The 13,496-nt window shown below is 49.6% G+C and overlaps 1 protein-coding gene across 1 annotated transcript; it reads left to right on the forward strand.

Annotated features, from left to right (window-relative positions):
* The first annotated feature begins 8,235 nt into the window (after window positions 1-8,235).
* Window positions 8,236-9,307, forward strand: cldn34a (claudin 34a). The gene has a single exon (XM_043701561.1). The coding sequence runs from the start codon at window positions 8,461-8,463 to the stop codon at window positions 9,286-9,288; it is 828 nt and encodes a 275-aa protein (XP_043557496.1). The 5' UTR covers window positions 8,236-8,460; the 3' UTR covers window positions 9,289-9,307.
* The last annotated feature ends 4,189 nt before the right edge of the window (window positions 9,308-13,496 follow it).

Here is a 13,496-nt window from a genome sequence, read left to right on the forward strand (position 1 = left end):
GCCCTTCTTCAGGAATGGGCAGAGAGTGTTCAGCAGGAGAAGATAAAAGGTAGGGAGGAGGGACTTGGAGGAGGGGCGTTGGAAATGTGATAGGTGGAAAGAGCTCCATCCTACTCCGACCTATCACCCTCACCTTGACCTCTTTCCACCTATCACATTTCCAACGCCCCTCCTCCAAGTCCCTCCTCCCTACCTTTTATCTTCTCCTGCTGAACACTCTCTGCTCATTCCTGAAGAAGGGCCTGTGCCCGAAACGTCGAATCTCCTGTTCCCTGGATGCTGCCTGACCTGCTGTGCTGTTCCAGCAATAAAGTTTCAACTTTGCACATGTTCACCCAGGTTCCTCTGCACCTGCACTCCCTTAGGCTTGTATTCCAGGACTTTGGAACAATCCAGTGCTCAACTGGACCCTTCACGCTAAACACAATCTTTGTTAAAATAATCTGACCTTGTAGGGTAGGTTGGATCAGCTTGCTTGTCTCTTCTGTCTGTCAGATTTCTCCAATTCCCTTTTTACAAAGTTACGATTGACTCTGTCATGTTCTATCTGGAAACTTGCAGTGTTGAAACGAAATTCTCATCTTCCTCCAGTTTCTTTGCCTTGAAACGTTGTCCTTGAGTTAGTGACCCTCCTACGAGGCCTCCTGGGAGCTGACATCAACTTAATGTTGCAACAATTCAAAATGAAACAGTTCCACAGAGGATGCATCTTGTTTTTTCATAGGGGCACCAGCTCATAGTTCACTATTACTGCATTCATATAGTGCCTGTTCCACAGGAAACATCTACCCAGGCTGTACACCAATACGAGTAATTGAATTTCAGACTACAAAGCACAACGTGCAACTGATGGTCTAAGCACAAGAAGATGGGGTTACATCGATAGGGGCAGCATGGTGGCTCAATGGTTAGCACTGCTGCCTCACAGCACCAGGGTCCCAGGTTCGATTCTAGCTTTAGACGACTGACTGTGTGGAGTTTGCATATTTTCCCCATGTCTGCGTGGGTTTCCTCCGGGTGCTCCGGTTTCCTCCCACAATCCAAAAATGTGCAGGTCAGGTGAAATGGCCATACTAAATTGCCCGTAGTGTTAGGTGCATTAATCAGAGGGAAATGAGTCTGGGTGGGTTACTCATCGGAGGGTCGGTGTGGACTGGTTGGGCCGAAGGGCCTGTTTCCACATTGTAGGGAATCTAATCTAATCAAAAGATAGGGATAGGGTAGGCGGTGTGGGTCTGGGTGGGATGCTCTTCAGAGAATCGGTGTGGACTAGATGGGCTGAGTGGCCTGCCTCCATGCTGTAAGGATTCTCTGAAGATTTAATCAAGATTTAATCAAGCCTTTGTCACTGCTATCGACAACTGGTGTGTGGGAATGATGCTGTTGTATAAGGAGAGGATATCTATATGAGTTTGGTGCAGGGATACGGCTGTAATGGCCTCTGTTGCATTCAGCTCTGAGCCATTAGACGTGTTCTGTCGTGTGTCTTCATAGAATTGCCACTTCAGTTGCATGATGTGGCTGACGGTGGGCATCGAGGGAATGCTTCCTCCTGCGAGACAGGATGTGGTCAACGGGAGGTGGTCCTGCAAGGTTGGGCGTGGAATTTGCAGGAAACATTTGTCACCCAGACAGCAGTCAGAGTGTGGAACCCACTCCCAGAGAGGCAGTTTCAAGGGAATACCTTTAGATATGTTTAAGGGTGAGCTAGAAAAAACACGAGGGGCAAGGAGAAGAGCCATCCAGGTATTTTCCAACCAACCTGATGAGAGGTGTGCTTACACACCTCTGCAGCAGCTCAGCCTGGGCTCCTAGCTCAGAGGTGCCACACTGCCACAAGGGCTGTACAATGGGCTCTATAGATGAGGAATAATAAGAGGCTTAAGAGGACCATAAACATGAATTAGATGGGCCAAATGGCCTATCGGTGGTCTTTATGTCTGACATAGTATTTCTCTTGCATTCTCAGAGAGTTACAAAGGAGCCTTGGGTCCCACCTTAAACAGCACCAGAAAGAATATTATGTGAGGAAACAGAAATTGCCCCAATCGCAGCTGACTACGCTGTTCCTGCTACAGTAAACACCCCATTTGAAAGCCTGATGATTTGAATGGTTGCTCTTTGCCACTGTAGTGACCTGAAGGTCTTCAGAGGTCACTACAATGCAGCGTGTTAGCAACCTGACCATACCAGTAAACTGGGAATGGTCAGCAGAATATTGTCAGTAATTAAGGGAACAAAAATTAATATTGCCTGCCTTTTCAGATGTTATTCGATCAGCTTGGTTCTCAGAGATTAGCCCAAAAGAGACACCTGGCTCAATGCACGCTCTCGACCTTTCTGAATGACTTGGCCGCTGTGGATTGTTTTGAGCGAGTTGAGAATTCTCTTCAGCCCTGTGTCGGACATGATTCCTGTGGGGAGCACGCTGGTGTCCCGAGTCCCAAAGGGTGCCCCATAACAGAGAGCTGAGCACACCAATTCAGACCTGGCACTGCAGTGCCAGACTGAAAGGGTGCCACTGTCAGAGGTGCCGCACTTCAGAGGAGAGTCCAAACCGAGCCACTGACACCTTCACAGATCAGAGGATCACTATTTTGAAAGGGAGAAACATTCTCAGAACTCAGTCCAATATCAGTCCAGTTTGTATTATGCTGTGTACCCGTTATTCTTGTTATCTATGACCATTGATCTGTATTTCAATGACCGACAGCATTATTGCTGCAGGATCAGACATAGGAGTTTGACAATCCTCGGTGCAACAATCAAATCCCTGAAGCGTTTGTAACAAATCACATTTGCGATCTGTTAAAACTCAAGAAGCAATAACAAAAACAACTTGCATTCATATTGCACCTGTAACATCACTGGCCGTTCTGACCTGCTTCACAGCAATGGAATCAATACCAAGCAGCAGGAAGTGGGATTACTGAAGATAGATCACCAAAGCATTAGTCAAAGAGGAAGGTTTTATTGAGCATCTCAAAGAAAGAACATCATTGTGTCTTTCTGCAATTATATAGCACTTCCCCATGCCCACCAGCTCTCTCAAAGCACATTATAGCCGATGTTGTTTTTTGAAACATTGTAGGAAATGTGGCAGCCAATTTGCAAGCTCCCGGATAAAGGTGATGTTATGGTGAGGAGTAATCAGTGGGATATTGATTGAAGGGTAAATACTGACCAGGACACAACAGAGAACTCCTCTGCCTGTCTTTGCAATGGGATCTTTCACATCCAGACAGACGGACCACAATTTGATGCCCCCCACTGCAGTGCTCCTTCAGTCCCACATCAGATTTCTGTGCCCAAATATTTGAAGGCAGAGTGATTTAGGGAGTCGATTCTCTTCGGGTCCAGGCAGTGAAGGCACAGTCGTCAAGAGAGGAAAGTGGGACTGGTTAAGAGGCCAGAATTGGAGGCGTGCGGATATCTTGGAGGGTAGTGGGGTCGAAGGCTACAGAGGTGGGGAATGGTGTGACCATGCAGGGATTTGAAAAGAATGTGCGAGAGGTTTAACGTTGAGGTCAGGCTAAAAAGTCAGGCAAGGTCAGCAACCACCGGGCTGATGGGTAAACAGGACTTGATGTGATTTAGGATAGAGGCCATTGGAGGTTTTGGTTGCGTTCAAGTGAATGAAGGCCTGAAGACTGGCTCAAAGCAAATTGGAAAATACGCTGAGTGGGGTTGTAACTGACTCGAAATGTTAATTCTGTTTCTCTTCCCGTAGATGCTGCCAGGACACAACAGAGAGACTCTCCAGCACATTCGGATTTTATTGGAGAAGTCAAACCTAGAGCTGGCAAACAAACAGGAGGTTTCAGTGGCAGCTGAGTTGAGACAGGGGTGTGGTGTTGGGGGACTTTCCACAGGTCAAGGTCTGGGCAGGCATAGGAGGCCATTCAGCCCCTTGAGCCTGCTCCACCTTTCGATTAGATCACGGCCGATCTGTGGCCTACCTCCATATACCTGCCTTTCCTTCATACCTTTGCTTCACAAAACCTCATCCGTTTCAGATTTAAAATTAACAACAGATCCCACATCCACTGCCATTTGTGGAAGAGCACTCCAAACACCTGTGTGTGTAAAAAGGCTTCCTAACATCAGCGGTCTGGCCCTAATTCTCAGACCCTGCCCCTAGTTGTAGGATCCCCAACCAGTGGAAATAGTTCATCTTTGTCTCCCCTGTCATTTCCTGTAAATATCATGATCACCCCTTAACCTTCTGAATTCTAGAGGAGACAGGCCTCGTGAGTATACTCCCTCCTCCTAGCTGAAGCCTCAGCTCAGGGATGGTGAGGAGTTTGGAGCTCAGCTCTGGAGGAATGCATGAGAATGGAGCTCTGGCTAGGCAGGAAGTGAAGACAACTTTCAAACCTCCCAGTGTTTGGTGGCGGAGCATCTCCACCAGATAGCGTGTTGAATCAGGGAGAGTGGGAAGGTGGAACTGGCTGCCACTATGTGCCATTTTATCACCTAGATTGTGGAAATGTACACGGGTCCTATTCCAAGCAGATGCTGCCTATATTCCTGGCAGTGGATGTACATGGTTTGTGGCCCCCCCCCCCCAACTCCTCTGTTGGCCATTAATTGACATAAACAGAAGGGAGTGCGGTGGAACCTTTAGACTGGACTCTCTTTTCCCTTTGTGAGATCTTCAATAGTGCCCAGTTTTACCAGATCTAGAAAGTCCCAACCACATGACAGTCCATGAACTAAAGATCAGACTCTGGCTTGGTTCAGTTCCTGGACCTTGATGCAAATGAAGAGGTGGGTCTGAAACCAGAAGGATCTTCGCTCCCTTTGCTGGTTGGATGCAGTTTTATTGAGTGCATTTGTGTAGTACCTTTTATTGGGCGCCACGGTGGCTCAGTGGTTAGCACTGCTGCCTCACAGCGCCAGGCACCCGGGTTCACTTCCAGCCTCAGGCAACTGTCTGTGTGGAGTTTGCACATTCTCCCAGCGTCTGTGTGGGTTTCCTCTGGGTGCTCCGGTTTCCTCCCACAGTCACAAAGATGTTCAGGCCAGGTGAATTGGCTGTGCTAAATTATCCACAGTATTCAGGATGTGTGGGCTTGGTGCGTTAGTTAGGGGTCGGTGTGGACTTGGGCTGAATGGCCTGTTTCCACACTCTGGGAATTCTATGTTCTGTGACTTCAGGAGATTCCTACAAAGTGCTTTGCAGGCAATCAAGTAAGTTTGTAATCGTGGTCGCTGTTAGAATGCAGGAGACATGGCAAGCTCCCATGATCAGCCGTGTGATCGTGACCAGCCATGTAGATGTTGCCAGCCAATCACAGGACAGGAGGCCTCTTGACAGCGCTGCCGGGCAAGATGGCCGCCACTGATGTCTTGATCTGTGATCGTTAGCTTGCCTCAACACAGAGGTGCCCTGGCAGGCTGTGAGAACATTCACAATCTTTTAGTTGGGGAAGGGGAGGGAGGGAGGGAGAGAGAGAGAGATAGAAGAGCAGAGAGGCTGGCTGGGAAAAGATTTCCCACCAGGAGACCGGGTCACAAGGGCTGCCTTTCGTGCCCACCTCCCTGTTGGCAACACAGAGCCTCTGGGTCCAATCATAACCTGGACGGGCCCTGGAAAGCCACCTCTAGTGCCCATCCAGTGAAGTGCCACCAGCCTGTGGGTTCCTCACCCACAGCTCACCATGGTGTGGTGTCCCATCTGATGGATTCATCGGATAGGCATCTGCAGGGCCCGTCTGCTCCAACACACTTGAGGAAATGCACGTGCTTCTCTTACGAATCATGGAATCCCTACAGTGTGGAAGAAGGCCATTCGGCCCATCAAGTCCACACTAACCCTCTGGAGAGCATCCCACCCAGACCACCATATCCCCGCATTTCCCATGGCTAACCCACTCAGCCTGCACATCTCTGGACACTATGAGCAACTTAGTATGGCCAATCCACCTAACCTGCACATCTTTGGACTGTGGGAGGAAACCGGAGCACCAGTAGGAAGCCCACACAGACACAGGGACAGTGTGCACAGACAGTCGCCTGAGGCTGGAATCAAACCCAGGTCCCTAGCGCTGTGAGGCAGCAGTGCTAACCACTGAGCCATGAGAAAAGGCTCTTGTCTCAAACAAGATGCCGGTTAATCCATAAGAAAACAGGAAATGCTGGAGAAACTCAGTGGGTCTGGCGGCAACCAGGGGCAGAGAAGCAGAGTTAGAGTTTGAAGACCAGTTATGGCAATGAGGTGTAAGTTACAATGGGCTGATCCATACAGTCACTGAGACTATCAGGGTGACTTGAGGCTTCCAGCTTTGAGACACAAAGCTATTCCCCCCCATCCCAGTCTACGTAGCACTCCTTGGCATTAACCCTTTCAGACCCTTACACCTAAGGCACCAGACCGTCCCTCAATCTGTTCACTGCTGACGTGGCTCTGCCCTATTTTTCAAGGCTCCACGTCCTCACCATTTTCAGTTCCTCAGGGAGTAGAGAGCAGGGCTTGGTTTCTGACCAATCCACTCTGCGTGCATCCTTGGCCTGCTGAGGTTCTGTGCCTGTCCTCAGGCCTACCACCCAGCTCTTTCCCTGTGGCCAACCTGAGGCCTGCAGAGAAAGCAATTGGTGGTGAGCACAGACCTAGGGTCTGGGGAATTTCCCCACCTCACACAGGATTGGGGGCTCAGCCAAACTTTGAATGGAACGTGTTCCATTCCCAATCTACAGAAACTTCCCTGCCCATCCACGAATCAAGACTTTGAAGCCCATTTTCTCCCCCCCCACTACCCATGTGAGGCAAACATTTACTGTATCTGTTATTTGGAAAACAGTTCAGCTCAAACCCTTTGCAGCCTGGGGAGGGGTTGCTGGGGGAGAGGTGGGGCTTTGATAATTATCCTGGGATTTTGCTGAATCTTTCAGACACATTCCTGCAAGCAATTTGAGAGAAAAGCCACTGTGATGTTTTCCCTCATTTCTCAGGCACATCCTCCAGGGGTTTCGGATTGTGGATTGGCTGGCCTAACTGGCCAATGGCGAGGGTGTGTGCAGACACGTGACTGAAGCTCTTGGAAGTTGGCGTCAGCCAACCCGAGTTCGGGGAACGAGGGAAATGCCCCAAACGATCTGTGGGCGCACACAGTGCCGTACTCCTTGAGCGGTCTTGGTAAACTTGAGTGGCAAGGGATTGGGGGACTGGAGTCCCATTTGGGCCGGACTCAGTATGGATGGCAGTTTGTTTCCCGAAGAGCACTCATGGGTCTTTTAGGACAATCGCTTGGCTTCACGCTCCCTTTGAATTCCTGCAAACCGAATTAAAATCCTCAGTCCTCTCTGGTGGGACTTGAACACTCACTCCCGGTATCACTCGTTCATGAACGTAATCAGCCCACCCTAATGATGCTTTCCTCCCATTCGGCTGATGGTCAGGGTATTATTAAGGTCGGTACAATTGGTGGTTGAGCCACTGTATTATTGGCATTGTCGGGCCAGCTGCGAAGTAAACCTTGGTCATGCCGAAGGATTGTTCATCCCAAGTGAACATGATCTCGAATCTTCTGACTTAAAGCGTCCCCTCAGACTGCAGACCAAGCCCGGGCTGAAGGCACGGTTCAGCATGCAACAGCCGGCCACATAGAAGGATACGCCAAGGAAGGTGGCCATTCAGCCCTCAGTGATTGCTCTTTCCTCATTGCCCTGCAAGTGTTCCCTTTATAAGAGCATGTCCGATTGCAAAGGGCTGGGATGTTAGATTGATGGAGCTATGCTAAGCAAGAGAGCCGGCTGATGGAGAAAGGCCCCTTTATGCGGCCCTGCCTCAGAGTCAAAGAGTCACACAGACCCTTTGGTCCATCCCATCCATGCCGACCGTGTTCCCAAACGCAACTAATCCCACACGCCTGCGCTTGGCCCATATCCCTCCAAACCTTTCCTCCTCATGTACTTATCCAACTGTCTTTTAAACGTTGTAACTGTACCTGCATTCCACACACGAACCACTCCCTGTGTAAAAACATTACCCCTTGTGTCTTTATACAATATTTCTTCTGCTCACCTTAAAAATAGGCACTGCTAGTCTTGAAATCCCTCACCCTAGGGAAATAAAGACACATAATATTTACCCTATCCATGCCTCCCGTGATTTCATAAACCTCTATAAGGTCACCCCTCAATCTCCTACGCTCCAGGGAAAACAGCCCCAGCCTGTCCAGCCTCTCCCCATACCACAAACCCTCCATTCCCGGCAACATCCAGGTATAACCTTTCTGAGCCCTCTCCAGCCTGACGATATCAATGTGCTGGATGGGGTGGTATTAGTTTACAGTGTAACCAGGAAACCCAAACTAAAGGAGCTCCGACAACAGAAACAAAACACCATTCCGTTCCTTACCTGCAGTGAGTGAGCTGGCCGGAGGCTTCCTCTCACCAAGCCTTCGTGTTTTTGCAAATGGAGTCTGACCAGTGAGCACCTCGACGACCGCAGGGGTCATGGGTCACCATGGCAGCAGAGTGGCCCTGCAGCTGGTGGGTCTGGTGCTGGGCACCGTGGGTTGGATCGGCTCGGCTATTGCCACGGGGCTCATCCAGTGGAGGGTGTGGCGTGTGAGCTCACCGGAGATCACCTCGGGAGTCGCCTGGGTCGGCATCTGGAGGGTCTGCCTCTACAGCCGGCCGCTGGCCACTCCGCCCTTCCAGGGGATGTCCTGCCAGAGGCTCGGAGCCCTCGACTCCTTCGTCCCGAGCGAGATTGGCGTCGGGCAGGGCATGATGCTGGCAGCTGTGGTCTTGGGAGCCCTGGGCAAAGTGGCCACCGTCTATGGGCTGTGGGACGCGTATATAGGTGAGGGGTGCCAGTCCAGGAGGGCGGGGCTGGCTTTCACAGTGGGTGGCAGTTTCCATCTCCTGGCCTCTCTCTGCGTACTGGTCCCTGCCGCCTGGAATTTGAACTCGGTGCTGAGTAACCGTACCATCGCCTTCCCACCTCACTACCACCTGCCCCCCTCCGCCAGGAGCCAGGAGCCCGGGGCAGCTCTCTACGTGGCCTTTTTCTCATCTGCCCTACTCTCCCTCACCGCTGCCTTCCTGCTGAGTTACAGGCCATCAGCCTGGCCCTCCAGTGCCAGGGTCCACCCTCTCGCCAATGACTTCTCCGACTGCTCTAGCTTGGTCTCCAAGGTAACGGCGGGACCGGGGGGCAGTTTGTGTGCAATGAGTGTCTCGGAGCACTCCCTTTCCAGTTACGGAGCAGACAATCCAGCTTTCACCCCTGACAGCAACTCTTCGGGATTGCTGAGGTCCCCAGAAAGCACGTGCTAAAAAATACTGCAGATCCCGGCCAAAGGATTCGACGCTTTGTTCGGAAAGTCCTGGAAAGTGGACTAACTGTCCTCTGACTCCAGGCACCGTCACACACTGGAAAAGCTCTCAGTACATCTGACTGTCAGTTTTAACTGGATATAGAGGAAAGTGCACTCACAAATCTTTATTGTGTGTTATTCATTAATAAATGTCTTCAACATAATGCAGAGGTTTGATCATGTAGCGATGGAGGTGTTTCCACTCACGGGTGCATTCAGAATGTAGGATAATCGTTGGCAAATTCAATTGAGAATTCAGGAGATAATTCTTTAGAATGCAGAACTCACTCAACACTTCAGCGTAGTTGAGGCAAATAGAATGGATGCATTTGAGGTGAACGAGATAAGTGCACGAGGGATAAGTACAAGAGGGAAAAAGGAATGGATGAATGTGTTGACAGGGTTAGATGAAGGAGAATAGGAGGAGACCTGATGGGCAGAATGGCCCATTTTGCTGCAGTAAATCTGATGCAGAATTTGGGAGAAATTTCTTGACCTAGACAGTGGCTAGAATGCCAAGTTTATTCCCACAACTTGGTAATTTGAAGTGAATAGCAAAACATATGTTTAAGGTCATGAAGGAGATGGAACTGAAAGCCTTTCTGATGGGGTTCACCAAAGATGGATTTAGGAAGAGGTTCTAGAGCAGGTGGGCTGAACGGTCTGTTTCCATGCTTCAGAAGGTGATGTACTTCAGGACTGGATTTATCCCATCACTCCTGGCTGTGAGAGTCCTGCTATGTTTCAGTCAGCACTGCTCCTCTCCCATGGCCAATTCTGGCAAATTGACTGTGAGAACATTCCGGAGGTTCCGAGGAGGACTGACCTCACTGACACATTTCCAGGCACAAACGTTGTCTGCATCTGCTAGACCTGTCATACAGTCATAGAGTCATAGAGTCCTACAGCACTAAGACAGGCCCTTTAGCCCAAACTAGTCCATGCTGACCGAAATGTCCATCCACATTAACCCCGCTTCCTTGCACTTGGCCCATATCCTTCTAACCCTTTCCCATCCACGTCTTTGTCCAAATGCCTTTTAAATGTTGTTAATGTACCTGCCTCAACCACTTCCGCGGGCAGCTCACTCCAAATGTGTACCACCCTCTGTGTAAAAAAGTTGTCCCTCAGGTTCACTTTTATTCTTCTCTCTCTAACCTCAAACGGGTGCTCTCTAGTCCTCGATTCCCTTACCCTGGGAAAAAGACTGAGTGCATTCACTCTATCCATGCCTCTCATGATCTTATACACTCGGCCCACTTCCCCAGCTGATCAAGGTCCTGCTGCAATTTCTGGCAACCTTCCTCACTGTCCACAACCTTCCTCACTGTCCAGTGTTATCTGCAAACTTACCATCAGGCCTTGTACATTTTCATCCAAATCATTGATATAGATATCAAACAGTAATGGGCCCAGCACCAATCTCTGAGGCACTCCACTAGTCAAAGGCCTCTAATCCAATAAGCAACCTTCCACTATTACCCTTTGCTTCCTACCATCAAGCCAATTTTGTACCCAATTTGCCAGCTGGATTCCATGCAATCTAATCTTCCAGAGCAGCCCATCATGTGGAATCTTATTAAAGGCCTCAGTGAAATCCATACAGACTACATCTACCGCCCTGCCCTCATCAACCTTCCTGGTCACTTTATCAAATAACTCTAATAAATTTGTGATGCATGATCTCCCACTCGCAAAGCCACGCTAACTATTCCTTATTAAACCCTGCCTTTCCGAATGCATGTATATCTTATCCCTCAGCATCTTCTCTAATACCGTACCCACCACAGTTGTTAAGCTTATTGGTCTACAGTTCCCAGGCTTTTCTTTGCAGCCCTTCTTGAATAATGACGCAGCATTCGCTGCCCTCCAGTCTTCCAGGACCTCATCCGTGGCTAACGATGATGCAAAAATATCAGCCAGGGCCCTTGCAATTTTTTCTCTAGCCTCTTGCAGTGTTCTTGGATATATCCAGTCAGGGTCAGGTGGTTTATCCACCTTCACATATTATAATACATCCAATATCTCCACTGTGATATGGACTGTCCTCAAGATGTCACCAGTAACCTCCCCAAGTTCCCAGTCTTCATGTCTTCCTCCATGATAAACACAGAGGAGAAGTATTCATTGAGGACCTCGCCCATCTCCTGTGGTTCTACACACACATGGCCACTTTGGTTCTTGAAGGGCTCTATTCTCTCTCTAGATACTCTTTTTCCTTTAATATATTTTAAGAGCCTGTCCTTGACCAACCTCCCACACCCCCGAGCCATTTGGTCCTGTCTGGCGTGGGGTAGCTCAGCCTGCTGGACAATCCTGGGATCCTGCAGAGCAAGAGGGATGCAATGAGAAAGAAGATGCTGGACTTTCAAGGCAGGCATTGACAGATATTCCGCCTCGAAGGGAATACTGGCAACATGAGGCAACATGGAGTCGAGGAGGTCAGCCATGGTGAAGTTGATTTACAGAATAGGCCCAAAGAGTGTGGTGCTAGAAAAGCACAGCTAGTCAGGCAGCATCCAAGGAGCAAGAGAGTCAATGTTTCGAGCATAAGCTCTTCATCAGGAATGAGGGGGTGGCCCAAGGGGGCTGAGAGGTAAATGAGAGGGGGTGGGGCTGGGGGGAAGGTAGCTGGGAACGTGATAGGTTTAATGAAGATCAGGTTAATGGCGATAGGTCAGAGAGGAGGGTGGAGTGGATAGGTGGGAAGGAAGATGGACAGGTAGGACAGTTCAAGAGGGCGGTGCTGAGTTGGATGGTTGGATCTGGAAGGTGGGGGGAGGGAAAATGGGGAAATTGGTGAGATCTACATTGATGACGTGTGGTTGGAGGGTCCCAAGATGGAAGATGAGGCATTCATCCTCCAGGCTAGAGTTTGGTGGAGGCGGTTCAGGACTTGGTAGAGTGGGAGGGGGAGCACAGCACGGAAACAGACCCTTCAGTCCAAATCGCCCATGCCGACCAGATACCTGAAACCAATCTAGTCCCATTTGCCAGCACTTAGCCCATATCCCTCCAAACCCTTCCTATTCATATACCCATCTAGATGCCTTTTAAATGTTGCAATTGTATCAGCCTCCACCACATCCTCTGGCAGCCCATTCCATACACGTACCACCCTCTGTGTGAAAAAGTTACCCCTTAGGTCAATTTTAAATCTTTCCCCTCTCACCTCTGGTTCTGGATTCCCCCACCGAGGGGGAAAAGACCCTGGCTATTCCTGCTCCGAATTCTAACATTTGTATTTCCAAGACGAGCTACTTAAAAATCTTGTAATGAAACAGAAGCAACTCTCAAATTCTAACAAAGAAAGGACTTTTCTTTCTTACTTGCTTTGAACATGTGTGTTAGTTAGTTATAAAAAAACAGTGGAATTTGGAGACTGAAAAAGCTGTTTGACCTGGAGGCTGGCTTTGAGATGGGAGTGATGGGACTTGCAGGGTTGTGCCTGACCAGGCAGTGGCTCTAATTCTATGTCTCTTCCCACAGGCCACTGTAACCAACAAGCAGACTGCCTTCAGCCCACTGTTTTCAGTTCTCTGCCTGAAATGTTCCACCAGCAACCACTAAAAGTTGTCCATGAGCAACGCTCCCTGTGAAGTTTCAGCCACTGCCCACTAGTGGACGTAAAATGCAATGCGTGCCAATTTCGGAGTGAGAATGTCATTGTCCAAATGGTCCAGAGATTGGTCCCACGAGTACATTTTTTTTTAAGCATCCTGGGCCTCTGAGCATGTAAGTTAAGAACAGATGTCTGCCTGAGAGCCCCATTCTGAAATTCAGGGAGAATACGTGGATCCTCACTCAACATTCGTCAGCGACTCCTGACACTGTGCAAAACATATCTCTCACAGCAGGCGTGTTTCTCTCCACCTCCGCACCATCTCTCCCCCGTGACCTGTTCCAGACCCCACCCCTCAAAGGCCACGAGGTAGAAGCCCCAACATTGATGTCTTTGCTGGGATGAGGTGTGTGGAGTAGGAGATGGAGAGATCAGCAGCAAGCCCTCTCGCTGAGTATGCTGATGGGGGCCCATGAACTAATTTCTATTTTAGATTAGTGGTGCTGGAAGAGCAGTTCAGGCAGCATCCGAGGAGGAGTAAAATCAGCGTTTCGGGCAAAAGCCCTTCATCAGGAATAAAGGCAGAGAGCCTGAAGCGTGGAGAG

Source organism: Chiloscyllium plagiosum, chromosome 12 (genome assembly GCF_004010195.1).
Source record: "Chiloscyllium plagiosum isolate BGI_BamShark_2017 chromosome 12, ASM401019v2, whole genome shotgun sequence".
Taxonomy (NCBI): domain Eukaryota; kingdom Metazoa; phylum Chordata; class Chondrichthyes; order Orectolobiformes; family Hemiscylliidae; genus Chiloscyllium; species Chiloscyllium plagiosum.

Excerpts from the sequence above, each read along its gene's own strand:
- cldn34a (XM_043701561.1), top strand. The coding sequence starts at position 8,461 with ATGGGTCACCATGGCAGCAGAGTGGCCCTGCAGCTGGTGGGTCTGGTG.